Raw genomic sequence first — 27,948 nt, 5'->3', positions numbered from 1 at the left:
AATTTGTTGTGTTTACAAAAAATAACATCAGACACCCAGGACATGTCAGGCCCGGTGGCCTAATGGATAAGGCATCAGCCTCCGGAGCTGGGGATTGTGGGTTCAAGTCCCACCTGGGTCAGTTTGATTAACATAATATAATTAATGACCAATGAGTCTTTTTAGAGAAGAGTCCATCGATCTCAAAGGTTGACCATCTGCAGTGTAACTTTACAGGTCTACGTTAGATGAACAAAGTTAGGATAACAGCTTCTAAACACGTTTTGAAGAAAAGGACCACTCAAATCACCTCAACTCTTCCACCAACGAGATTGTTGCTGACTAAGCAGCCATTTTAGTCAGTGGTCAGGCCACACCCACTCCTATTGTCCCCTGATATGTTTTCTTCCTTCCCACTAGACACCTCATCATCCCTATTCTACCAGCTTGGGTCATTGATTTGACAAAACCATAAACTCATAGAATTGGGTATTGAGGTAGGAAAGTTCTGAAAGTCTCCATCATGGGGCAGAAAAAAAGAGACTGCATCATGAGACAGAGTCTAGTCTGTCCAGCTTAGGAAAGAGACTGGTGTTCACAATATAGAGCAAAGTCTAGTATCCAGAGAATGGGAAAGAGTCTAGCATCTCCTGGATGGGGCAGTGTCTACTGTCTCAAAGAAAAGGGCATAGTCTACTATACCCAAGATGTGGCCCAGACTGTTGTGCCTAGTGCCTCATGGTAAACAGTCTAGTGTGCCCTCCGTAGTGAAGCGATTAATGTTGTTATAATGAGGCTGATACAAGGTTCCCTGGTACAGGGCTAGTGATGCTAGTGAGGGAAGGTAAGTGTTTCCTAATACATTATACAGGAAAAATGGTGCAGTATGCTTGCATTTATATCGGATACACGAGTCCCAAAATGTGGAGATGCTAAAATTAAATGTTATTATTTAAATTCACCCAAGTAATAGTAACTAAAAAAAGAATTCAGTTAAATAAAAAGCTTGATTAAGTGTAATATATTGACACCGTGCACTGTAAATACTTTTATATATATAAAATGGTGACGACAAATAAAACAAATGCAATTCATTTCTATACTTATTTTTATGAAGTATGCTCATTACATACTAAATTTCAAATTGACATGTGCGTCACACTGTATTAATCTCATATTACTGGTGAGACATTGCATGTGGAACTTTGTAAATATCTGAAATAATGTTTCCAGTCCCACTAGTTAATTCATCTTGATTGATGTTCACAAACCAGCATTCTCTATCCGGATCCAGGTCATGTGGGGTAAATTCACAATGTCTTCCCCTAAAATAAAGCGGCAGAATGCAGAGAGTCTGTATACAATAATTAGCAAACAACATTTGAGAAAAAAAATACATATTTTTCTACTTCAAAACTTCCTATTTCACCTATATATAAAACCTATATATGTCAGTGTGACACCATGCCATTCCTTCAACTATCTACAAATTACAAGCGCTTTACAAATTCAGTTTTAGTATTTTATAGCTTGTATCTTTAAATGACAACTACAAATTATTTGAAAAAAACATAGTATAGATATTGAAATATAATTATGGCAGTTACATTTCAGAATACAGTGTATAAAAATATTTACCTTTCAGCAACAACAAGACCCTCTTTTTTACGCACAACCGGAAATGTGTTTGTCGCCTGAATAAACTGGTTAATTAGTTGACCTGCAAAAAAGAAGTTCATATTTAGAAGGTCACATCCTACCACAGAAGTTTAACCCTTGCCATGTTCACACAATCTGCAAAAGATAATATAGCCATTTCAGGTATATAGTGGTAGAAGAGGTAGAGAGGTAGAGAGGTAGAGAGATAGATAGATAGATAGATAGATAGATAGATAGATAGATAGATAGATAGATAGATAGATAGATAGATAGATGATAGATAGTGTGGTAAAGTGTATGGGAAAGTGGTGGATGGGATATATATCTCACCTGGTTTCCTCAGCCAGGCATGGTAGCAAACCCAGGAGCCCTCAGGTGAGGCTTCCTATGCTCATTACTGGGGAGGAAGCCTTAAAAGAGAGGGCTGTTGGGTTTGCAGGGTGGAGGAGAAACTGAATGAAGGAGCAGCTACAGCCAGCGCTGCAGCCCACCAGGTATGAGGTTTTACCCATGCAAAACCTGTTACTTTGCTTTGTGCCAGACCTTAGGCTTGTAGAGAGGTATCCGGATGTTTAGTTAGAGCCGGACAGGCTTAGAGGTTGTTTTATTTTCAAGGTGCTCTGTGCCTACAGCATCTAAATAAACACGCTTGACTTTTGAAACCTGTGTGAATGAATACTGTCATTGCCGCCCCATGCGTGAGCTGTCCCCTACAATAGATGGATAGATAGACCGATAGGGAGCACCAGTAGCTAGATAGACAGAAGTATACACTGCTGTACCAGACAGAAACAATTAAATTGCAATACATACCCAATAAACCAGTAGTGCCATTTAAAAGAGTATCTTTTTGTTCCACAAATAAAGCCAAACGATGTGGATTTTCCATCATAGAAATGATTAACGTTGTGCCATTCTCCACTAACACAGTCATCTTCTTTCCTTCGGTTTTCATAAATCTACAAAACATGATAACCACACTGAATCTAGCATCTGGCATACTCGATAAGGTGTTTCCAAATATATATAAATATGCATACCTACCTACTGATTAACAAGGTGAGAGCCTGGTTCAAGTAGAGCTAAATGGCTATGACAATTTGGTTAAAGAGTTGTCAAAAATAAATCTAAAATTACACAACACTGAACGCTCACTATGTTGATTCTGGCACCAGCTGCAAAATGAAGTTACAATCCAATAATTAACTTTATTTTTTATTTGTTTATTATAAGTTCTAAAGGGCATAATGTGTCCTTCTTATCAGCTAACCAGTCATACTTTATTTGTATTTCTAATTATAATTGGTGCTGGAAACATTAAGAGAAAAAAGATTTAAAAGAAAATATTTATTTACCCTTCCTTTTCGAAAGATGATGTCCACTCATGGAATTCCCGTTCGTCTTTTTCATTTTTTAGCGTAATATTATCCAGAGTTATTTCGACTTCCAGCTTATTCTTAATAAGTCCAAATCTTTCAAAGCTTGTTCTATTTTGGGACACTTCTCCGTTAAATGTAAAAGCTGTGATATTTAAGACGAATGATACACAAGAAACAATTTACAAACCATTAGTAAAATGAATTTGCCAATCACAAATATACTCAAAATACTCAAAGCAACAAAATATACTCAACATAGAAAAAAAATAACACAATGAAGTATATATAAAATGACGAAACATTTAAGTGAACAAATGTACATTATTCACACATTTGCAGGATTAACTCTTGCTAGAAGCAAAGACAAATCACTATGCTTTTTTTATCTTTTATTACGTGGTTAGGTCCAAATGTTTGCCTACCTTCGTGTTCAATGTGTAACAGATTTATAATGGTAGTTTTCTCCACATCAATTTGAAGACATATACTTTTTTCAACCAAAGGGACACGTAAGACAACGTGGTTATTTTTGCAATCTGTGACTAAAAAAAACCCCAACATTTTAATGAATAAAATAGCCAACATATTTATCTTCTTTTATTGATTAATAAATGCCCATTGTACAGCGCTACGGAATGTGATGGCGCTTTATAAAACAACAAATAATAATTTTAGAACATTCTTATATTATAGATCATTCTTGTATTCCTTAGGGTTTTTATGTTGGGAAAATGTTATATGACCAAATACTTTATAGAGATTTTCTTAAATATTAAAACTGTAAAATCCTTAATAGAATATCGTCATAATAAAATTAGTTTTTCAAGGCACGGCACTAGTATATTGAAGCTTAGAATCTTCCGACTCAAGGCAGAAACATGCTAAAACACATAACAAATTTGGGAATTGCTCTACATAAACTTGTTAAACGTTCAAGTTTTGAATATTTTTGCCAGTCCTACAATCGTAAATGTGAATAATTTTTACTTACATGGCGTCTGTTGAGTTTTGGTATGAAAAATTACTTCTGCTTCAAAAGGAATTACTATAGATGAGATAAGGAAGTAAATTAGTGCTGCTATTTGTGTAAGCAAAACATAGAATTATTTCTGCACAGACTCCTAGCCTAATTATTGAAGCCTTACATTTTAAAAATATAGAATATGCCTCTGTGGTTAATTACTAAGTAGATTTTGTGTTATTTGAGTAATAAAACAATTATTTGATTTAAAAGTAGATAAAGACAAATGTGGAATTCCATGCAACATTCCATCAAAGCCGAGCCAAGAGGACGTTTTACCTTAATGCATAATCTCGAATTTTTTAGCAACTGGGGCATCTGTACAAGTAGTAGGTAACAGAACTCCAAAAAGAACTGAGGAGTCAGATAACATTGACTGTTAAATCTTATGAAAAAAAGAATTATACATGCTGCTTACCGGTAGGCTCTTGAACCTTTACAAAAGTAGCCGGCTTAGCTAGAATGGATACATGAATGACAGTAAATAAGCAAAGGAAGCATAACTTTAACATCACTTTAAAGTCAAATGTTCTAGATTCCATGACACTTTTGTTCTTTTAGTATGGTGGTTGAGTATGTTAGCATTCCCCGTTATTAATTTGGCAAAGGGGTAATTGACCCATCCTTTACTAACCCTGTGTCCGGTGGGCATCAAACAAACCTCGGGGCACTATAGACCCTAACTATTCCCCCTCCACTATCATTACTTTATGGCTGGGTTTGGCGAGTTGTTTTAAAGTGGCATTAACTATGGGAGGCACTGACTCCATCCTGTACATCCTCCTCACCTCATGCCCAGTGGGATTGGTGACAAAACAAAATATCCTTGGTAGCATCTTCTTCTGTCCTCAACCTCTAGGGTTGAGGTGAAAATGCGCAGTCAAATAAAAAAGAGTCCCCAACCCCTATATAATTGGGTGAGAGGGTAGTTAACACGTCTTAAAAAACCTTTAGAGAGAAATGGACTCCATTGCATGCCCCTTACTCTGCCCCATTCCTGATCCCACTGATGGTTATTTATTTTATTTGTGGTATTCTCATAAAATTTATTTGAATAATTTAAATTATTTTAGGTTTACCTCAATAATAATTGAATACGTTTTTCTGAGCTCCATAATCTTACATCTTACGCAGTTACCTGGTCATAGTCATAGATATTAATTGGCTGAACTCTACCACCCCTTGCGTTTATCACAATTTTACATATCACATATGGTATTTAAATATTTAAAAATGGCCCTCCTCCCCCCTTTGCTAGCTCTGGGCTTTAAAGTTGTTAAGAACCTTCCCTCAACTTTCCACTTGTGGGATGAGGGGTAGTCAAATAAGATATTTAGTATTTAGAAATTACAAAACAGTATCCATGCATACAAGAAGGTCATGGAGATGATTGCTACCCCCGTTCACTGATGAGCAGTGAAAATGTATGTCGTTTCTTACTTTTGTAACGTTCAGCGGTCACGGTAAGTATTTTTTATGCTAGAACTTTTTTGCAGATGAAGATAACAATATATTTAGGTTACTGTTAACTTAATTTACCCTCCAAACAAATCATCATGTGATTATCTAGATAAGTCACTGTTTTTAGTGGTTATATTTCTAGTTTCGTAAATTTAGTTTATAATAGTCACATAAAATGTATTTCAATTATTTAAATTATTTTAAACCCTTGGCTAAGCCATTGTATGATTTTCAGGTCAAGTTGTTTTGGATTCCATAAAACTTATGTCTAACGCAGTTAACTGGTTTCATTCATAGAATTGTATTGTGCGACTTCAATCGCAATTTTACATATCACATGTAATACTAAGAATATTCACGACCATAATCATTGTGATTAACCAAATGCTAGAAAAGGATAACACTTACCCACAATGTCACGAGCAGGACCAATTCCACTAGCTGAAATGAAATTGAAAATTATTATAAAGCTTTATGAAAGTTTGATAACTAGATTCTAACATCTTAGAACTGCAGTTAAAAAGAATAATACATTATGGAGAAAAAGACTGCATGGATAGGGCCTTTTCCCCCCTAATTACTCTGTTTGACCACTAGATTTCACTAGCCCCATATTTATTTACATTTGTACTGATATTGCAACAGGTTTGGTGTATAATAGATATTTTTGACATTTTTAATACCCTTACTTGATTCTTTTACATTATTATTGCACTGTTTTTTGTAATTTGTTGTACATTATTTGATCAGTCTATGCAGAAATATAGCTGTTTTTTTCTCACTTTTTTTTAAGACTGAGATGATTTTGTTTACCTTTTTTTTTTTTTTACACATGATTGTTAATTGAGATTGATCTGTATATAAGAGACTGACCTTTGTATTGCACTTTTATGGCTTGAGAAAAACCCTATTGGGTTGAAACGTCGCTACTTGTGTGGAAATAAAACTGCACAGCACCCAGAGGCGTATCTACTGAAAATAGCGCCTATGGCAAGTACTGAAATTGCGCCCCTGTCCAAATATCTAAAACCCATTTACTAGCCCCTGCTTGCCCATATATATATAAATATTAGACCCTGCTGCCGATAGCAGGTATAGATTAACACACAAACCCAGATCAATTGAAATTCACTTGTGATCTCAGCACTGAAGGTATATATCAAATAAACAGAATCAGACATACAAATCCTGTATTTGCAGGTATACAATAATAATATATGAAACGTAGCATCGAAGGTATAGGTCAAATACATACATGGAAACAGCATTGCAGGTATTAATCAATTGATTAAGACATATTAACCCTGTATTTGCAGGTACACATAAATAATGTATGGAAACATAGCATAGCACATATGGATCTACAGAATAACACAAAAACCCAGCTTTGCAGGTAAAGATCAATTGGAATTCGCATGACGTCATATGCTGGCGCTCAGCGTGAAGCGCCGGCACCCAAGACAAACGCCTCACGCTCCCAACACTGCACTCTGGGCAGCGCTGAGGCAGGTGGCGGCGGCAGCAGCGGTCGCAGATGCAGCGGCGGGGAGCAGAGGAGTCCTGGATTTCTGTCAATCAGAGGAGCCCAAGAGTTGCCGAGCGGTCGTTTTCAGCAACCGCTCGGCACCCCTTGGGCCCCCCTGACTGGCAGAACTCCAGGGGCCGGTTGCAGTGGCGACCCCTGCGACCCCAGTAGTTCCGCCACTGGGCGCTCAGCATAAAATGCCGGCACCGGGACGGAGGTAGAGGCCTCATGGAGGAGAATGAGGGGCGCCGAGTGGTTGCTAGGCGCCCCTCTCTCTCCTCTCCCATTAAAAAAAAAAAAAAAACGGCGTTTGAAAGCCGTTCACTGGCGCCCCCTAGATACGCCTCTGACAGCACCACCTTTACGCATTTAACTGGTTTCATTCATAGAAATGTATTACTTCTCTATCGCAATTTTACATATCACATATAATATTAAGAATATTCACAACCATAATCATTGTGATGAACCAAATGTTAAAAAAGGATAACACTTACTTAAATAGCCAACGCCACCCACAATCCCATGACCTGAAATGAAATTGAAAATTACTATAAAGCTTCATTAAAGTTTGATAACTAGATTCTAACATCTTAGAACTGCAGATAAAAACAATAATACATTATGGAGAAAAAGACTGCATGGATAGTGCCTTTTTTCCCCTAATTTCTCTGTTTGACCACTAGATTTCACTAGCCCTATATTTATTTACATTTGTACTGATATTGCAACAGGTTTGGTGTATAATAGATATTTTTGACATTTTTTATACCCTTACTTGATTCTTTTACATTATTATTGCACTGTTTTTTTGTAATTAATTGTACATTATTTGGTCAGTCTATGCAGAAATATAGTTTTTTTTCTCACTTTTGTTTTAAGACTGAGATGATTTTGTTCACCTTTTTTACAGATGATTGTTAATTGAGATTGATCTGTATATAAGAGACTGACCTTTGTATTGCACTTTTATGGCTTGAGAAAAACCCTATTGAGTTGAACGTCGCTACTCGTGTGGAAATAAAACTGCACAGCACCTCGTGACTATATTTACAGATTTAACTGGTTTAATTCATAGAAATTACTTCTTTATCGCAATTTTACATATCACATATAATATTAAGAATATTCACAACCATAATCATTGTGATGAACCAAGTGTTAAAAAAGGATAACACTTACCAACACTGTCATCATCAACACTTTCCTGGTCTGAAATGAAATTGAAAATTACTATAAAGCTTCATTAAAGTTTGATAACTAGATTTTAACATTTTAGGACTGCAGATAACATTAATGATTTATGGGGAAAAAGACTGCATAGATAATACCACAACAGGCCTAGACTAAGATAATCCACTGTGTATATCATTATACATTATGAAGGGCAAACACTGGTGAGGTGCCCTGAAAGAAGCTCTTATCCCTTTATAGTTCATCAAGGCAAGGCCTATTTTAAGGAAAAATTCTCACTGAGCATCAAAACAAAAGTTGTTTGCCAAGAACAAGTATGCAGTAAGAGTGTTTATTATTGTATTTAATTAAATATTATTATTATTATATAAATTACATTTTTACTTTTTTGCTCATATTATCTAATTTCCTATAAAAAAAAATAATAAAATGAAAAATTGAACAAAAAAGTTTTCTCACGTTTAATAGAAAAATCTTTTACTCATCCAAAAAAGCTAACGAAAAAGCCTGCTAAATAGATTATACTATTTGTCCTGAGTTTAGCAATATGTTTTTATGGGTTTTTTTGCTTTTTTCCCACTTGTGGAAAAGTACAAGTAGCATTTCGCTATTTCAAAACCATTTTTGAGTGTGTTCAACAACATCTCCTGAGTACAGTGATAACACCAATGAATGGGTTTGTCTGGTGTTTGGGGGTTGAAAGGCCACATTTGGGAAGCGAGCTTTTCCCCCCCCATTTTGGTCAGTCGGTGCCTATGCCCTATCTTTGAACCCGGTTGTTTTGGATTCCATAAAACTTATGTCTAACACAGTTAACTGGTTTCATTCATAGAAATGTATTGTGCGACTTTCATTACTTTGTTTTCGCAATTTTACATATCACATGTAATACTAAGAATATTCACGACCATCATCATTGTGATTAACCAAATGTTACAAAATGGATAACACTTACCAACAATGTCATCATCATAAATAATCCCCATACCTAAAATGAAATTGAAAAATTACTATAAAGCTTCATTAAAGTTTGATAACTAGATTTTAACATCTTAGAACTGCAGATAAAAACAATTATGGAGAAAAAGACTGCATGGATAGGGCCTTTTTCCCCCTAATTACTATGTTTGACCACTAGATTTCACTAGCCCTATATTTATTTACATTTGTTCTGATATTGCAACAGGTTTGATGTATATGAGATATTTTTGACATTTTTTATACCCTTACTTGATTCTTTTACATTATTATTGCACTGTTTTTTGTAATGAATTGTACATTATTTGGTCAGTCTATGCAGAAATAGTTTTTTTCTCACTTTTTTTTTTAAGACTGAGATGATTTTGTTCACCTTTTTTTTTACACATGATTGTTAATTGAGATTGATCTGTATATAAGAGACTGACCTTTGTATTGCACTTTTATGGCTTGAGAAAAACCCTATTGGGTTGAACGTCGCTACTCGTGTGGAAACAAAACTGCACAGCACCTCGTGACTATATTTACAGATTTAACTGGTTTAATTCATAGAAATTACTTCTTTATCGCAATTTTACATATCACATATAATATTAAGAATATTCACAACCATAATCATTGTGATGAACCAAGTGTTAAAAAAGGATAACACTTACCAAAAACGTTAATTCTTCTATACTCTGAAATGAAATTGAAAATTACTATAAAGCTTCATTAAAGTTTGATAACTAGATTTTAACATTTTAGGACTGCAGATAACATGTTTTTTTTGCTTTTTTTCCACTTGTGGAAAAGTACAAGTAGCATTTCGCTATTTCAAAACCACTGAGTACAGTGATAACACCAATGCATGGGTTTGTCTGGTGTTTGGGGGTTGAAAGGCCACATTTGGGAAGCGAGCTTTTCCCCCCCATTTTGGTCAGTCGGTGCCTATGCCCTATCTTTGAACCCGGTTGTTTTGGATTCCATAAAACGTATGTCTAACACAGTTAACTGGCTTCATTCATAGAAATGTATCGTGCGACTTCCATTACTTTGTTTTCGCAATTTTACATATCACATGTAATACTAAGAATATTCACGACCATAATCATTGTGATTAACCAAATGTTACAAAAAGGATAACACTTACCAACACTGTCATCATCATAAAGAATCTCATGACCTAAAATGAAATTGAAAATTACTATAAAGCTTCATTAAAGTTTGATAACTAGATTTTAACATTTTAGGACTGCAGATAACATTAATGATTTATGGGGAAAAAGACTGCATAGATAATACCACAATAGGCCTAGACTAGGATAATCCACTGTGTATATCATTATACATCATGTAGGGCAAATACTGGTGAGGTGCCCTGCAAGAAGCCCTTGATGTCAGTATTTAGTAACGTAATGGGATGATAAGACGTTACCGATTTCACGTCCCTGCCAGGTTTTGGGAGCCCTACCTACCCCCACACCTCTAAATCCTCCAAGCCATACAAAGGAATTGACTGAGCTGTAAATATCTTACCTTTATCATATATATATATATATATATATATATATATATATATATTAAAATTTGTTTTTGAAAGTTTGGCAACATTCATAGTTATAATTAAGTAAATGTCAAAATAAAGTTACAGTTGGCTTGAGTTTCAGAAACTGCCAAACAATCTTGAAATACATATTTAATTCTTCATGTTACATTTATTTGTATTCACAGATGTTAGAAATTTTAGAGATGCTTTAAGATTTTAAGAACTGAGATTAACCAGGGAATAAACATTGTATGGATGATTTCCCAATCCCAAATTACATTAAAAAAAGTAAAATCCCAACTCAGTCCTCAACTTTTTAGATACTTATGGATATGGTAGGACCCCAATGTATGGACACAATGTTCTTACAAACATGTTAACATCCAAACCTTTTCTCTTAATTTGTATTCTGTATTTTACTACAATAGTTTATTTTACACACATGTTGGTATGACGCCATTTTGTGGTGTTTAGCATGTGTTGTGTTTCTGTGTAATGGAGCTCAGTAGGCCCATTGAGCAAGGGGACTGGTTACTAGGGCTAGTTTTGGTTGAGGAAAAACAAATGAAGTATTGGAATAACCACATGGGATAGGCAATAAACATCAAACTTTTTTTAAAAAAATTATCTGTCATACATTAAATTAGATTACACTTTGCTGGTGGTATACTTTTATAATTATATGTAAGATTTTCCCCTAAATTCTTACCTTTTTCCTTTGGCTTATTTGCAACAATTTTTTTATCTTCATCTTCAGAAGTTGTAACAACCATAGATGTAAGAGGAGTGACAAAATTGTATTTCAAGGACAGGTTCAGGGCTCTCTCTCTGAGATTATTTTTCTCTTCACCCTCAGCTGAAATTCTAGAAGTATTGTATTAGTTTGTCAATATATTGTTGTCGAGTCTCTTATCCTTGAAACGATAAATCATTGTTTTTAAACTCTGTAAAAATGTAACGTTAACTTAATTCCAAAAATAGAACATTGTAACATAAAAAAACTGTGCCAAAACTAACTGAGCTGGATGCCAGCTTGGGTTAAGCAACTCTAGAATGTCAATGACATCTGCATTTGCCTATGGTCACACAGTTCAAACCTGTGATGGGCCTCACAGCTGGTGGGCCAGCAGATGCACCTCGGCAGGTGCCAATAGAAAAATTCTGACAAAGAATGATGAAAAGGTCTTGGCTTTCGGCTTTGGTAACCGGCAGACACAAAACAGGAGACACAAAACTAGTGCAGCTACTTCAACTGTGTTGAATGATCATTGCCAGAAACTAAAGAATTAGACTGCTAATTTTTTGGAAAAAAAATAGTAAACATTATAACAATGTAAGTGACCAGCACACAACATGTTTTAGATAGTTTTCATTACTTAGTCGCTCTATTGCTTTTGATTTAGTATTTATAGTTTCCTGGCTACTTGGGATCTTGACTATTGATGACAAGCATTTGATTTTTTTTTCAATGCATATCAAAAAGACGTGCAAATGGGCCAAATACGATTCGGAATTTTTCAGTTCCTTTTTGGCCCATTTGTTTTTGGGCAAAATTTCGTTCCCTGCCCATTTGGTTTAGAAGAAAATACAGGAAAATGTTCAGGAGCAACATTTATTGCCTGGTGCTTACATTCACCCTTAGTCAGACTCTCCTTCTTGTTCACTCTCTCTCTCATGCTCTCTTTATGTTTCCCTAGCTTCTCTACCATTCACTTCTGCTTAGGAGGATCGGGGAGAGTACATCAACACAAGCCCACCATTTTGGCAGAAGTTCCCACCAGGTTATGTCCGCGGAGATGTGGACGAAGATAGCAGATTGAAGATAGAAGACTCTCTGTACAGTTTCATTCATATTTCCATGGGGGGGTCGGAAATGCCTCCTCCCCTCCACACTCTGGACACCCATGTGACGCCATGTGGCACTACAGGTTTTATATATATAATGGGATATAGCTGCTGCCATGGTGACAGTACTTGAATGGCAATAAATAATATTTTACTAATTTAACGGGTAATCATACATACTCTTCATTTAGCAGCTGTTCTATGGTCAGGTAAGACCAAAGTCTTTCTGTGAAGTCTCCAAAAATGTAGCCTTGCTCTCGAAGTGTGCAGTCCTCATCTGTTATATTTTTTTCCAAGTTTACCGAAAATTTCTCTGAAGCCTATAAGGAAATTGGTTTACTGGTTAATGTACTGATTATTATTGCTTCTGTACAATGAGGTCGGTCTTCCATAAAATATGGCATACCCATGTTTATTGCCTTGAATCTAGGGCTAGTGGAAAATATCATTATCATCATAATATCAAATGCTTAACAAAAAGTTGTTTTGGCAAATAGCATAAATAGTACTGGGGGCATGAAGGAGAGGGGTCCTATTTTTTTTTTAAATTTGAAATTATGTAGGTTGCATATTTTCAGAGATGTATAACGCAAAAAGCAGTTTTCTAGAGAGGCATGTTATTGAAGAGTCTATGATATAATCATAGACCCAAACACCTACTGTCTACTGCTTTTACTATGCCCATACTTTCAGTGACACTGGTACATGAGCTTGGACTTTAAATAATACTATTAACTCATGTTTTGCAAGCTGGTTGTTAAGAGACTCACTCCTTGTGCAGTGACTTGTGCTGTTAGTATCTCCAAATTGTTATTTCCTATATGACCTGCGACAATGATTTCAGAACCTTGGTAAGAATGTCTAAATCTGTTCTTTGTTAAATGCTCAACAGAATTATCCAGGTATTCTAGATGAACATCCAAAAGCACTGGGTATGCCACTTCATTGTAGAAACCCTGTAGGGTACAAACAGAAGCATAAGGAAGTCTTCCTTCTGAAGATGATTAATTGAATTAAAAACACTGGTCCTTCATTGACCCACAACATTTTAACCTCATCACACTGTTATTTCATTCAGGCGCCTTCCATGTCAAAGAGCTTGCCCTGTCTCATGCAAGGATTAAAGTAAGTACAGCTTTCCACAGCTCCCTTTCACAAATCCCTCGCTTGAAACCAATAAATAGTTCAAAAAAGGCCCTTCCGACCTGGACCAGGTCAGGATGTCCCTTTCTAAACAATTCTGAACTGGCCCGGGGTGACAGGACCATATTGGGGTCATGTTGCATCACGTGACTCTACCTTGAAGGCTACTCGCATAGTGTGTGAGCAGCTGGACCCAAAGCTGCAGGAGTGGGAACGGGGTGGGGGAGGAAGGGGGTATGCATATTTTAATTCTTGTATGTTTGAATGCATGTGAGCGTTAATGTGTATATATTCATGAAGTGTGTGAGCATGAATGTCTATGTATATGTGCGTGTGGGCATGAATGAGTTATTGTGTACCACCATCAGTGCCTGGCTCAGCATAAAGTGATGGGAGTTAAGGTGTAATGCCTATCTCTATATACTAAGCCAGGCATAGCTTGTGGTACCACTGTCAGTGTCTGGCTCAGTAAGAAGTAATGTCAGTTATGGTGTACCACCATCAATGTCTGGCACAGTATATAATGGTGGCTATTATGCTGTACAACCTTCAGTGTATGATACAATTTATAGTTATGGCAGTTATGCTGTTCCACCGTCACTGTCTGGCTCAGTGTAGAGTGATGGCAGTTATACTGTACCATTGTCAATGTCTGGATCAGTGTAAATTGATGGCAGTTATGCTGTACCACCATTATGTACCAATATGTGGCCCAATATATAGTGATGGGATTTATGCTGTACCACGTTAATGTCTGGCCCAGTGTAAAGTGATGGCAGTTATGCTTTACCACCGTCAATGTCTTGCTCAGTATATAGCCATGACAGTTATGCTGTACCACTGTCAAAGCCTGGCACAGTATATATTGATGGCAGTTATGCTGTACCACCGTCAATGTCTGGCACAGTATACAGTGATGGCAGTTATGTTGTACCACTGTCAATGTCTGGCACAGCATTTAGTGATTACAGTTATTCTGTACCGCCGTCAATGTCTGACTCAATATATAGTGATGTCAGTTATGTCATAGCAAATATATTTAGTTTTAGATTTTTCAGAATGATTTTCTGCATTTATATATTTATGATTATGATTATGAATTACTTGTATTTTTCAATTGCTGCCCATATTATTTCATATTAATTATATTTATATTAAAATTGGTTTACACTGTTTAAAAGTTCTCTTTTATTACTACAAATATTGAAAAAAAATATGAGGGGGTGTGACTTAACCAAGAAGAGATGCAGTCATAATAGGGTGTGGCTAAGGGAGGGGCACCACCACAGGGGCACATGATTTTTTGTTGCTCAGGGCCCTGGATGGTCTCAGCTTGTACCTGTAGCTATGTATTACCCTGTAATCCCCACTGTCTTACTTTCAATACTTAATAAAAAGGTATTTTGGAAACCAAAATAACTGCATTTATAAACCTTGTTTGCACATACATGTAGATGTTCATTTTAAAAATATTTTAAAGCACAGCAATTACTGTACCACTTAATATCTAATTATATATATATATATATATATATATATATATATATATATATATATATATAAACCACGTAATTTTGCCCACCTGTAATTGCAAAGCAGCATCCGAATCCTCGTATATTCTCCTGGCAAGACCTCCATTTTCCTGAGACAATTTCTCCAAAAAATCATAATCGAGATCCTCGCCAAAGCCCAAACAATATAATGTAGCCTTGCTTTGAATGGCTTGTTTAACATTTTTCACAATAGTATTTAAATCGGTGACACCTGCAAAAAAAGCAGAAGTAACCACTTACCATCAACTAAGAAAAAAGAATGGAGCTAGTTTGGTGTGGGCTTAAAACATAGTAGGCTATGATTTTCTACACGTACTGTCTGAATAGCAGTATTCTAGATTGTAAGCTTTGTAGGGCCCTCCTTACCTCATTTCTGTAAGTCTTATGTTACTTACTATTTACTATGTCCTGCATACCCATTGTAAAGGGCTGATTTTGATGGCGCTATATAAAACAATATAATAAATGCACATTTGTCAAAGGTTAGCTGGAAAACTCATGTTACTTACTTAACATCTTTTCCTATGTTGGCTTAGTAAAACTTATTATCTTGCAGGAGCTTTCCTCCCACAGTTGAAAGCATAGCATTGTCCAAAATGTATTGGTACGCTGAAGGCGACATACCAAGACTTACTGGACAACGCTATCCTTTCAAGCTCTACTGGAAGAATTGGCAAAAGTTCCCACAGAAACACTCCAAAATCACGTGGAAAGCTTCCCAACAAGAATTTACGCCATATAGCTGCAAAAGGGAGACCAACTACATTTTAATGTCTATGCATTTAGAATGCAATGTCATAAAGTCCCTGTTGGTGTAATAGTCAGGTGTCCCAATACTTTTGTCCACTATAGTGTAGTTTTGGGAAGCAGTTGCATAAGTTTCTTTGCAGAGGAGGTGGAATCTTAAACCCCTTGTGAAAACAAGCAATACATAGTGTCTTAAATTGAGCAAATGTATGTCACAGTTATTGTAAGTCACGTCTTGGACACTAGGGTGTTTACTGTAATCGGATATTGTATTTATATTGCTTATTTTCCTCCTTACAATGTTGTAATGCTTGTGTACATCTGCTTACCATCAGTTGGGTCTCCATCTGAGAGAAGAATTATAATTGAAGTGCTTATTTCAGGTAACAGCTTTTTTTCTGTGGCATTTCGGAGCATTTTCTCTGCAGCCAGTAGTGCTTCATTTATATCCGTGGCTAAGAATTAAATAACAAAGTACATAAAATATAAAAAGTTGGGAAAGCTTTGACATTTTACAACCAACATGGAAATTGCTCTAAACAAGCAAAATTCTGCCAAAATAAATGATTAATTATATAAGTAACCAATAGAAATGCAAAGTTCAAATACTGAGCCCATTACTTGACTCATTTTTTTTCCAATATAACTAATCACAATTCCAATTCTCCTTGCACAGGCTGATAAAGTTGTCCCTGTTCTTATGACAAAAGGTACATCTGGTGTATTATAAAAAATATTATAAAAAAATATTATATAAAATATTATATTATTATATTATTTATTATATTTATTAATTATATTTATTATATTTATTTATTTTTAATAAATAATTAATAATTTTATAAATAATTTTATAAATAATTATATTATTTATAAATAATTAATTTTATAAATTATATTTATTAATTATTATTATTAATATCTTATATTATTGTATTATAAAAAATATAAAAAAGTACAAATTAATGATCAAGCCCTATCATATATAATACAAAGTAAAGTACCGTATGTATTGTGAAGTGCTTTCTTGAGAATGCACTACTAGACATGGATGTATTTTGGCTGCTAATGCTAATAGTTTATGATCAAAGCCAATGTTACCAATTGATGCAATGTCCATCACTCTTGACTTGTTTTTCTTGTGCCCTTTGTTGCCTTGGCCTTAGTGTTTGTGTTTGTCTTTCTTTTTTTTTAGCAGGGTTCTCCAACTGTTATTTATGGCTATAGAAACATAACTTTGACCAAGTTCTTTTGTAATTCTATTATAGGAAGTTATTTTTTTGGTATAAGACTCAATGATGCTCCACAGAGCTCCTTGCTCTACACCTTTATACTTATGGCAAATGCTGAAAATCAGAAAGAAGTCATATTCTGGATATTATTAACTATACATATTTTGAAGTGACAGGTTGATACCATCAACAGCTATGGGGACATTGACTGTGGATCAGTACAGACCCTCACCAGGTACACACACTACCACCCATGCAGTCATAATCCTCTCCTACCCTTAGTTTGTAATCATCCATACTGTGCTACTACTGCCGCAAACAAAAGATCTACAACTAATTTCCATTTTCCGTTATAATATGAAAATAAAATGAGTTAAATGCCTTACATCCTTCTGCAGTGATCTTTTTTACAAAGTCTTTTGCCTCATTAATGTGAGTTTTTGTTGCTTTCACTAAGTCTTCCTTCCAATGGTTAATTTCGCTATCAAATGTTAAGATTCCAAAGTGATCTTCCTCAGGTATATCATCCAATATTTTGTCTAAAGCTATAATTGTCTGAAAGAAAATAAGAAATTAACCTTCACTATAGGTTTAATAGATCAGAAATTAGCATCACACAAATTTGCAAGTACTGTTAAATAGCATACCTCCCAACAGCCACAGTTTTCATGGGACAATCCTGTTTTTTTCACAACTGCCCCACTGTCCCACTTTTGCAGGCAGTGTGGATATGTGGATCAAGGGGATGTCCTCTGATCTTCCCTGACCTTCCCAGGAGGTTTTAAAATCGATATCTGGCCACCTTGAGAAAACTTTCAAGCTGAGCGCTGCAAGGTGGCTCTTTGTGTAAAATTAGATCCTTTTTCAGAACCTCCCCATTATCCTTGAAAGCTTTCCTTGTAATTATGATTTTGTGTGCAATTTTTTCATATTCTTTTGAATTGTCCTTGAGAAATATTGTTCCACCAAGGGCAGAAATGGCAACTATTCTTGAGTGTACCTCAGGGATCAGTATTGGGACCTGCGCTTTTTAATATTTTTATTAGTAATAGTACAGGAGGTCTTATTGGTATGATATGTCTTTCTGCAGCTGATACAAAGATCAGGGTAGACATTCCGGGTGGAACGAGTCAAATGACGAATTAGTAAAGTAAATAAGAAGAATGGTTGAGAGTGTGGCAGCTGCATTTTAATATTAAAAAACGTAAAATAAAGCACTTGGTACATAAAAATCCCAAGGCAGAATATAGCGTTGGTGACATTGCGAAATGAAAAAGGGCATACATAGAACTATCAATAGCCAAAGTAGGCACCAGCCTAGGGCGCAGATGTACGTGGGGACGCCTTCTCTGCAGAGGACTGGACCTTGGAGGTGCCCCTACACAGATTCGCTGGAGGAGCAGGGCCAGTTGGGGAGATCATCTCATGTGACTCTCAAACTATCACGTTCTTGTGAAAGGATGTCTGGGAATCATAAATAATAGCTGGAGAGCCTCTAGTTGGAAGGCCAAACGGGAAATTACCTGTTTAATCTTCCGCCCATACATTGATCCACTACGATCGATAACAAACACTACATTCTTTGGCACATTTTTAAGACTTTTTGGGGCGAAGTAATGCACAAAATATCCATTTATTATCTGCAATTAAAAGTAAATATATACAGTATTAATAATCATACCTGGCAACCTCCAAAAAACCCCATACACATGCAGTAAAGATACAGTGGTTAGAAACATTGCATTTCATTTAAGCAAACATTATTTTGCAACAAAATAATTAAACAACACTGATAATTTGTGTTATTTTTAGATGAGTTATTGTTCATTTTTTAATGCTGCATGTCAAAGCAGTTACACTCTCAACAACGTACCTGTATATTTCCAGCCGAAACATCCCTGTTAACGTCGTATTTTAGGACAAAGTCACCATCTAGTACGGTGTCTGAACAATGTGGACATGTGCGCTGTTGGTCCAGTGTTGGTTTAAATTCAATACGGGCCTAGAATATGGAAGAAAAAGTTTTGATCCCTTTTTTTTAAAAAAAATCAGTTTGATTCTACAAATTTTTTTTTCTAATTCTTACCTTGTTTTCTGTAAGATCAGTTTTAAGAATATCTGTTAATTCATTATTAATGAAAGTAGCATCAGTCTTCAGAAAGCTAATACCTTGGGGCTCAATGATGTCCACGTTTATCTGTAAAAAAAAAAAGAGAAGAAAGTTAAATAGAAAGATTTATTTACAACAGGGTCATCACTAGAGGGGCAAAGGGGGCTGTAGACCTGCATGGTTCAGTGGACAACACTAAACAGAGACTCTGAAGCTCAAGTGCATTTCAGCCCTAAGTCTCTAAAATGAACTCAGCGTCTCCAGTACTGTAGCTGTTTTGTAATGCATTATAATAATATTTTGGGAGTAGTGGCTGATTACAACCCCAACCGCTTTGCTGGAGCTGTGTGTTTGGAATTGTAGTCCATTGTAGGATAAGTGTCCCTCCGTTAGAACACAGCGTTTAATATTGATCAGCCCTATCAATAATAATATGTAGTGCCCACTGATGCTCATTAATGGGGAAATATTTTTTTAAGAAACTGCCAAAGAAACTAAAAACCAACTAAAAACCAACTAAAAACCAGCAACACCACAGCTTGCGTATAGTGAAGATCCTCAGAGTCTGCTAACTCCAGGCTCAAGTTACTAGTGGGCCTTTGCTTTAGACCTTTTTGGAAGCTAATAATGCCCCTGATTTACATTGCAACGTAGAGCTTGTTAATTATTTATAGTAGTATCCATAACAAAATAATAAGTTGTATTACAAATGTAAAATATTTAATTTTTAATGTTTTAGGCGCAGGTAGATAAGGACTAATGGTCTGTTGCCTTTGTCTATTAGATCAGAAAGATTAGCTGTTCCAATTATATTCGAAGCTGAAGACAGGTCTTCTTAAAGTATAATTGATGGCCATCAAAGTAAATTACGTTAACATAAAACATAGTGTATTTACCTGAAAGCTTTTCACTAGCTGCTTAGGCCTGACTTTCAAATTATATTCATATTTCCCCAGATAACGCTTCAGCAGTTCTTCATAAACCAGCTTAAAAGTTGCGTTTGAAAATCCAGCTACGTTCACAGATATTTTAAATTGTTCCATTTTTCGCCCCGTAGACCTAAAGATATGGTGGCACGAATACATATTTGCATGTACAGTATAAACAACATATATACGAAAACTATATTATCAAGCAACGAGTCAGAAGAAAATGTATGCGCTTAATCAAGTACCCATGAGAGAGGTTTTGTAGAGGGAGGGTAGGTCGATTGATAACGGTTCCTGCAGTAAATATGCATTGAAGTCCAGCCAAGACACCCCTGTGACATAGTACCTGAGCTATTAGTCTCTAATTGAGTAGTGGAGCTCTTTGAAATACATATTCCACTGTACTCATCCAATCGTTGAGGGATGGAATCTGTCTCCTATTCAGAAGATCGGTGTGGTAGCACCGAGCAATTATTTTGCTACATAGGCCAGTAAGTGTAGTAGAACAAAACTCAGGAAAGAGAGTCCAAGTCTTAATCACTGCCAGTACCATGACCTGAAAGGTGTAAGCAGACTGCAGTCTCACCATATAAATTTGAGGTACAGAGTACCATCTCCAGTGAAACTGTTTGTGGGTTGGCTATATAGTGTGGTATAACCTAGACAATGGTGCAGAAGATGTCTTCTAAGTCTTACAACATAGGGACCAACTTTATATAAACTGGAAGACCTTCTCCCACTGTGCTTTGGTCAGTGGAGTAGACCTTGAGGTAGTAGAGTCATCCATGGAGCAGGTAAGGAGGGCATAAATTATATAGGTAAGGTGGGCCATACTGTCACTTGCCAGTCATACGAACTATCAGGTAAAAAGGTCTCTAGTGAAAACATGGTTGTCTGGCTTATATAGTGGTTATCCAATGGTATTGGTCATTTCAGCAGCACCCCAAAATCTGAATTTATACAACTTTTAGGGTGTGCTTCCTTTTGTATTTATTTGTATCTATATTGTCATTTTTAATATGTCAGCGCTCTATAAATAAAATGTAATGTGCCGAGTTTCTATGAAATAAGGACATAAGCTCTGCTATAAAGCAATTATCACTGTGTGTGTGTGACGTGAGAAACAAGGTGACATCCATATCACACAACTACATGGTTCAAGCCCTAGGATTGAAGATAAACTTACATAGCAATATCAACTGAAACAAACTTCCCTTTTAGTGCCGCTGTACCATACAACCCACTGTAGTCAATGCTCAAAGAAAAAAAAATATTTATTTCTAGTTAATCTACTTCTGTAAAATAAGTTGTTTTATTTTTATGTAAGAAATACCTACTGAACCAGTCCAGCACTTTGACCCCTGGAAACAGCTTTGGAATACTGCATCTTTGCTTTAGCATGTTCTTTGACTGTACCGACATGTGTGACACCTTCAACAGTCCTTAGAAATAAAGCATATATTATTATTATTATTAAAAAAAGGTCTGGTGACATAACAAGAGGCCATTCACTAACACTCGAGAAAAGTAGTGTTCAATATAAAGCAGTGGAAATGATTCTTTATATTAAGATGTGGAATTCAGTACTTCCGGAGGTTACGCAATCAGAACTGATGTCTTTGTCAATATTATTGTGAAGAAGGACTTTGACACGTGGCCCGTTATCGTGAAGAAGGTGATGATTTTCTACTACTACTACTACTCAGAGTAAAATGCGAACCAGTTCATAACTTAGTTGAAATGCGTTATCCTGGATCTTTTGTTGATCCTATCATCATGATAAACCTATCATTAAATTTATAGACTCATCATGTCTTTGTCTGTGGGCAAACATACAAAATCAGCAGAGGATGAAATATTTTTTTTCTTCACTGTGAACTTAAAATGTCTTTTGTCTTAAAAAAATTATTATGTATACATATATATTATATATACATAATAATTTAACAACATTTAACATGTTTCGTTATCCTTCATTTTGGCAAGGAGCTGCCACTGAGAAGGCAAAGATTGTTTTTTAACAACAAAAAAACCCCACAAGAATAAACATGTAGGCAAAGTGTACAAGAATATAAAAGAAGATGGTTATAGCCGAGTACTTAAGTTCATAATTAATACCCTCTAGCAAAGGTGTAGAGCAAAGGTGTCCAACCTGCGGCCCTCCAGCTGCTGTAGGACTGCATCTCCCATAATGCTCTTTCGGCTAAGTTGCTGGCTGAGGAGGATGGGAGATGTAGTCCTGCAGCAGCTGGAGGGCCGCAGGTTGGACACCCTTGTTCTAGAGCATGAGGCCTCCTGGGAAAGCAACCTAGAACACTAGAAGGTATCACTGCCCCATCAGCATTTTCTTATTTTTTAGCGTATTTTAGAAACCCAACCTTAACTGATTTAATACAATAAAAGCATTAAGACGCTCACATGCTGAAGTTGGTGATAAAGGCAGTTTTAGGAAGTTCCACATGAAAAATTGCCTCCCGGGAAATATTCAACTGATTGTAGACTTCGGTTGTGATTTTAGTTCGTGCAAAACGAGATGTTATTTTGCAATCAATATGAAAGCTGTTGGCAACCATTGCTGCATCTTTCTAAAAAAAAATCAACCAACAAGATACAAAATAAATAGTATGATTCAACTTAAAATACAAAATAGCTTTTCCATGATCAATATATGGTTTGTTGCTATTATTTAATAATAAAATCTACTTCATATACTAGTATATTAAAGTATGAAAAGGCCCATAATATCTGTTATTTTGTTGAAGTTGTTAAAAATATTCAACAGAAGAAAAGAAAAATAAATAAAAAGGAAAAAAAATATATATATTCAACAGAGTAGCGTAATATTAAGGCTATAATAATGTCCTTTTAGTGTTCCCGTTGAGTACCAAATTTTTTAAGGAAAAAATCTATTTCTTACAGCCTTTCAAATTAAATGAACTATAACTATGGTCGCATAAGCTTATTATCTAGGACCTCTGTTCAAATAACAGCTTCTATTATTTAAGATTTTCTCTAATGATTTTTATTTTTTCGTGTAGTATTTTGAGTGTCATAACAAAATGCACTTTTGGCACAATATGTATGTTCTAAACAAAGTTCACATTTCCTGCATAATCCCCGTATTGGTTTTTGGCAAATGTAGAGAACAGTTTTCGAACATCGAGTTAAAACTTGAAATGCAATTCTGCTTTTCATTTTTTTCTATTTCTTTTTTTTTTTCATTTTGTAATGGAGTTATCCATGGAATATATTTATATCCGAATCACCGTTTATACTATTATAGGAAAAACATTAAAAGAAAATGACCATTAACACATTTTGAACACATACCTGACTTTCATGACTCAGGCACAGAACAGATAAGTTTACAAGAAATACAGCAAAATGAATATAATGCTTCATGGTCTTCATTCTGAACTGCGAAAATAGTTAAGTTGCTGGAAATATACAAAGCTAAAATGTTAATAAATAGCTTTTAGATTAATAGGTAACATTTTTCAGGAAGTGTATTGTGAAACTTTTGTCAAACTATGCCCCCTCCAAGAAATGTAGATATTGGAAATGAATTTTGGCGCGTTAGAGTAAAGATAAGTAGATCAATATTTTTATTTCACAAAAACTGATAGGTAGGAATGTAAAAAAAAAGTGTAATTAACGCAGCGTATAGTAACATATATAATAGAGTTTATTGAGATTTTTCACATTATATAGGTAACTCAGCTGACCAAATTCTAGAGAACTCAACTAATTAAGCATATAATTACCAAAAATCTGGTTGATATAGCGTTGCTGTCAAATTTAAGAGTATTATGTCCAGTTGAAATTGTAACAAGGTGCGGGGTGTTGTCGTGGAAGGGGTATACATTCCCCCTCAATTTTGCAGGGTTTTATACGACATATAGGGCAGGCTGGTGCTCCACCCCGCAGTTTCCATGCACCTGGACTGACACGGGTTCCAGGCCGGGAGTTTGAGCTGACTCCAATGCACTGGTCAGCTGCGAGTAATGAGCTGCACTGACTGCAATATAACCTCACCTGTTGGACAGAGGGAGAGGAGAGAGAGGTTTTTTTGGAAGCAGCAGAGCTTGCTATGCACAAAAGAGACCATCAAAGAGGTTGGTGGGATTATGTTTTGTTTTAGTTTAGACCCTTAGTAGTGAGGGAGTTATATGTGAGTAAGCGCTCAGACGAGCTAGGCTTTTGTTTGTAGAGAATTTGTGTTCCATGTAATCCTGTAAATATCTTCATACGTGGACTACAAATAAATCGTGGGTCCCTTACGAAAAATTACTGCAGTTTTTCTGAAGTAATACTGCAGTTTTTTGGACATGAAAAAACTGCAATAGCGCACTTTTACTGCACATTTACTGCAGTTTTACTGCATTTGTACTTCACTGTACTGCAGTTTTACTGCACATTTACCGCACTTTTTTTTTATATTGAAAACCTACAGTTGTACTTCAATCTACTGCAGCTTTATTGCATTTGTACTTCCGTACAAAAATAACTGCAGTAAAACTGCAGTACAGTGAAGTACAAATGCAGTAAAACTGCCGCAAATGTGCAGTAATACTGCAGTAAAAGTGCAGTATTGCAGTTTTTTCATGTCCAAAAAACTGCAGTATTACTTCAGAAAAACTGCAGTAATTTTTTCGTAAGGGGTGATTACCTAACTGAGATGTGGCGTTAATACCCTAGAGGACCGTGCTGTTTGGTACCCTGTGTGGGTGCAGGATCACAAAATCAACAGCTCTCAGGTTGAATAACCTGTTTGATTTATGAAGAGTTTGGCCAGTTCTGGGACAGCTTCCATCCACCTGATAAAATGCATGGAAGTTTCAGCTGATCAACTCGACCTCCAACTCTACTTCACTCAACTCTTTGTGCATTTTAAATAGTGAATGGGATAAGTTTTATCAGGAAAGCCTAAGGTATTTCAATATGTATAGCTTAGGGGAGGGAGACGAGAGGGGAGATGTGATAGAAACATTTAAATACATAAAATGATTTAACCAAATACACAAGCGGAGGAAAGAAGAAATGGGCATGAGGCCAATGTTTAAAATTTGCTAAAGACAGATGCTTAGAGGTAAGGTATGGACGTTTTATGTTAGCGTGGTAGACAAGTGGTAGGTGTTAACACAGTGAAACAAATTAAACATGTTTAGGTGTGACATCATGGCTGAATATTAAATATTATTAATGGAAATGACAAACAGTGGGAAACTCTCTGGGGATGTTAGGGACTGCCATCAAGTTGCAGATGCCAAAGTTAATAAGCATTGCATTTGGGCCAGACAATCAGGCGCAGCAATAGAGTATTTAACTTTGGGGCCACCCTAGGCCCGACCAAGGAAAGCGCTTCCAGGACCCCGGAGCATCAGGAGATGACATCATTTGTCAGCGTGCAGCACATTTTAATGAAGTCTATTGAGGCACAGCCCTTGTAGCTGTCACATTGTGCAGTAGGACATGGGGAAGCTTGAGATCGGGGAGCTTGAGAGGGACTGTTGTCCCTTGGACCTGCCGACCTAAGCTGGTATCCGTCACTGAGGAGCAGACCAAGGAACTGAAATCATGTCCCTAGTGCAGAAATAATTACACACACCACCAGACTCATAAGAAAATAAGTGCCACTTTAAGGGTTTTTGTTCCACTACCATCTTCGGCGCTCCCACATTTTTCATTATTGATGCGTGCAGTGGTCTTCGGATAATTTTTCATTATTCATGCCAATAACATGCAAAGAACGCAGTGTATGACTTTGCCACTAGGTGTCACTTTCCAACAAAATCTGTGAGATTCCTTAGGAGAGGGTTCTTTTCCCATGTCTGCATTCCTATGGCAGGCTGTCTCTATTACAAATGCCTAGTTATTATTAATTTTTAATAACAGAGACATAAGAAAGTTGGATAAAAATCAAAGAAAACAATTGAGAAACACCATCTGGGTCTGTTCACTAAGTTGAGATGTCAGTCTCAACTTTAGTTGGATTCCTTCTCATGCTAGCAATTACAAAACACTTATATACTCACTAACATATTCATTTATCAAGCTAATTTAGAGCATGAGAGCTGAATGACAACTCACATTTCCTGTCCCAAATCTCACAAAAATTAAAAATTAAGTAACGTTACTCTTTGAAGAAGCACAGGTCCCCTCTAGAGATCCCCTCAGCTATCTTCCACCCCTTTCATGTGTCCTTCCTAAATACTCTGCCCTTATCTTCGGACCAAGAAATGAGCCCAGTCCAAAAGTAGTGCTAAAAAAGACTGACACTTAACAAAAAAACTGAGAATTCAATGTTAGCTCTTTGTCTTGGGCAGCAAGTCATTTTACCTTGAATGATTGTGTAATGTAAAATAAATATTTTCTAAGCATTTGGGATATCTAAAGAAAATGTTTTGCTACAATTTAAACATTTCACACCTTAACCCTGATGGTTGAAAAGTACATATTGTAAGCACATTTGAGTAGGTCTCACCATTGATTTATACAGAGGCAAAATTATATCTTTATCCCGTGAATTGATGCCTCTTTTTATACACGACAATACCTTACTGGCCTTAGCAACCGCAGACTGACACTGCACATTGTTGAATACTACTTTCAATAATTTGAAAACCAGGAGAAATTGGCATTTATTTGCGTAGAGGTTTGTTTGGAGCCACTCTTTCCTTTGTGTGCATATTCACGGAGCACTTAAATCGTGTCAGCTGTCCTTAATTATCCTGTGTACTCCTAGCTCAGACATATTTTCTGTCTGCCATCGACACACATGCCTTAGGTTACCCTCAAATAGACAATGGTGCCTGGATTTGTTAGATAACATAAAAGCTTCAATATTTCACATAATTGATTTCCTTGTACGTGTCATTCAACCCAAACTGAAACTGAACAGATGCTATATGACGTTCATTCAGAATGCTAAATAAAAGCATACATTGTGCCAATGGTAAAACACAACCCAGTTGGTAAAATAAACAGTGCTCCTTCCATCTTTTTTCACTTGGTGATTCTACATGGCATAGAAATTCTGAAGGCATTTCTCAAACTCCCTTGGAATTTTGTTAACTTTGTTAAAACTTGTTTATATATTTAAACATTTCTATCAAATCTCTCCTCTCCCTTATTTTCTCCAAGCTTTACATCTTGTAGAGGTTCACTAGAGTATATCAATCCTTAATGTTTAGGATGAGGTAGGAAAGGTTAGTAAATTGATGCCTTATTTTAATGAGCACAGCCAAACAAGAGACATGCTCACACCATAATGTACCAGCATAGACTGAACTTAAAAAAGATTTGGAAGAAGGGTGTATGGTAGGTCATAAAGTGGTATCTTACAACAAGTTGAGCATTTGGAAAAGTACCAGTTCCAATTCAGTGTAGGACTGCGGGACATCTCAAGCTGGATCGTAATGAATGAGACAATGTGTAATGTCCATGGATGAAACATGGGTTTCTCCTGTGTTAGGCTAACTATGTCTTTAGAACCTCGTTCACTGCACCGTGTAGTTCATTATTAACTCCTTTGCCCCCCAAGAATATGATTAACCCCTTAATGACAAAGCCCATACATGTGCGGGCTCAATGGGTTTAGGGACCGCCCATTGTCCTTAAGGGGTTAAACTTGTACATTTGTTAGTACTTCCGTCAAGGGAACCC

At 36.1% G+C, this 27,948-nt stretch overlaps 1 protein-coding gene and 1 non-coding gene across 4 annotated transcripts; one reads left to right on the top strand and one right to left on the bottom strand.

Moving 5' to 3' along the window:
* The first annotated feature begins 48 nt into the window (after positions 1-48).
* On the top strand, positions 49-121 carry TRNAR-CCG (transfer RNA arginine (anticodon CCG)). The gene has a single exon. It is a non-coding gene; the product is annotated as a tRNA-Arg (tRNA).
* Positions 122-1,014: 893 nt separating this feature from the next.
* Positions 1,015-23,731, bottom strand: LOC128499819 (inter-alpha-trypsin inhibitor heavy chain H3-like). Of its 3 annotated transcripts, XM_053468755.1 has the most exons (26): positions 23,614-23,731; positions 22,702-22,868; positions 21,621-21,725; positions 20,251-20,413; positions 19,331-19,441; positions 19,118-19,246; positions 18,768-18,884; positions 17,631-17,799; positions 16,342-16,467; positions 15,295-15,476; positions 13,340-13,525; positions 12,750-12,889; positions 11,434-11,588; positions 10,329-10,361; positions 9,853-9,876; positions 9,174-9,206; positions 8,207-8,236; positions 7,522-7,554; positions 5,908-5,940; positions 4,457-4,495; positions 4,009-4,062; positions 3,440-3,559; positions 2,994-3,159; positions 2,452-2,597; positions 1,618-1,699; positions 1,015-1,304 (listed from the first exon to the last, which is right to left on the bottom strand). In XM_053468755.1, the coding sequence occupies exons 1-26, from the start codon at positions 23,692-23,694 to the stop codon at positions 1,157-1,159; spliced, it is 2,772 nt and encodes a 923-aa protein (XP_053324730.1). In that variant the 5' UTR covers positions 23,695-23,731; the 3' UTR covers positions 1,015-1,156. The 3 variants fall into 3 exon arrangements, with proteins under 3 accessions (XP_053324730.1, XP_053324731.1, XP_053324732.1); XM_053468756.1 differs by lacking the exon at positions 8,207-8,236; XM_053468757.1 differs by lacking the exons at positions 9,174-9,206; positions 9,853-9,876.
* Positions 23,732-27,948: the final 4,217 nt, after the last annotated feature.

This window comes from Spea bombifrons, chromosome 6 (genome assembly GCF_027358695.1).
Source record: "Spea bombifrons isolate aSpeBom1 chromosome 6, aSpeBom1.2.pri, whole genome shotgun sequence".
Lineage (NCBI taxonomy): Eukaryota > Metazoa > Chordata > Amphibia > Anura > Pelobatidae > Spea > Spea bombifrons.
This window is presented reverse-complemented; position numbering and strand designations above follow the sequence as displayed.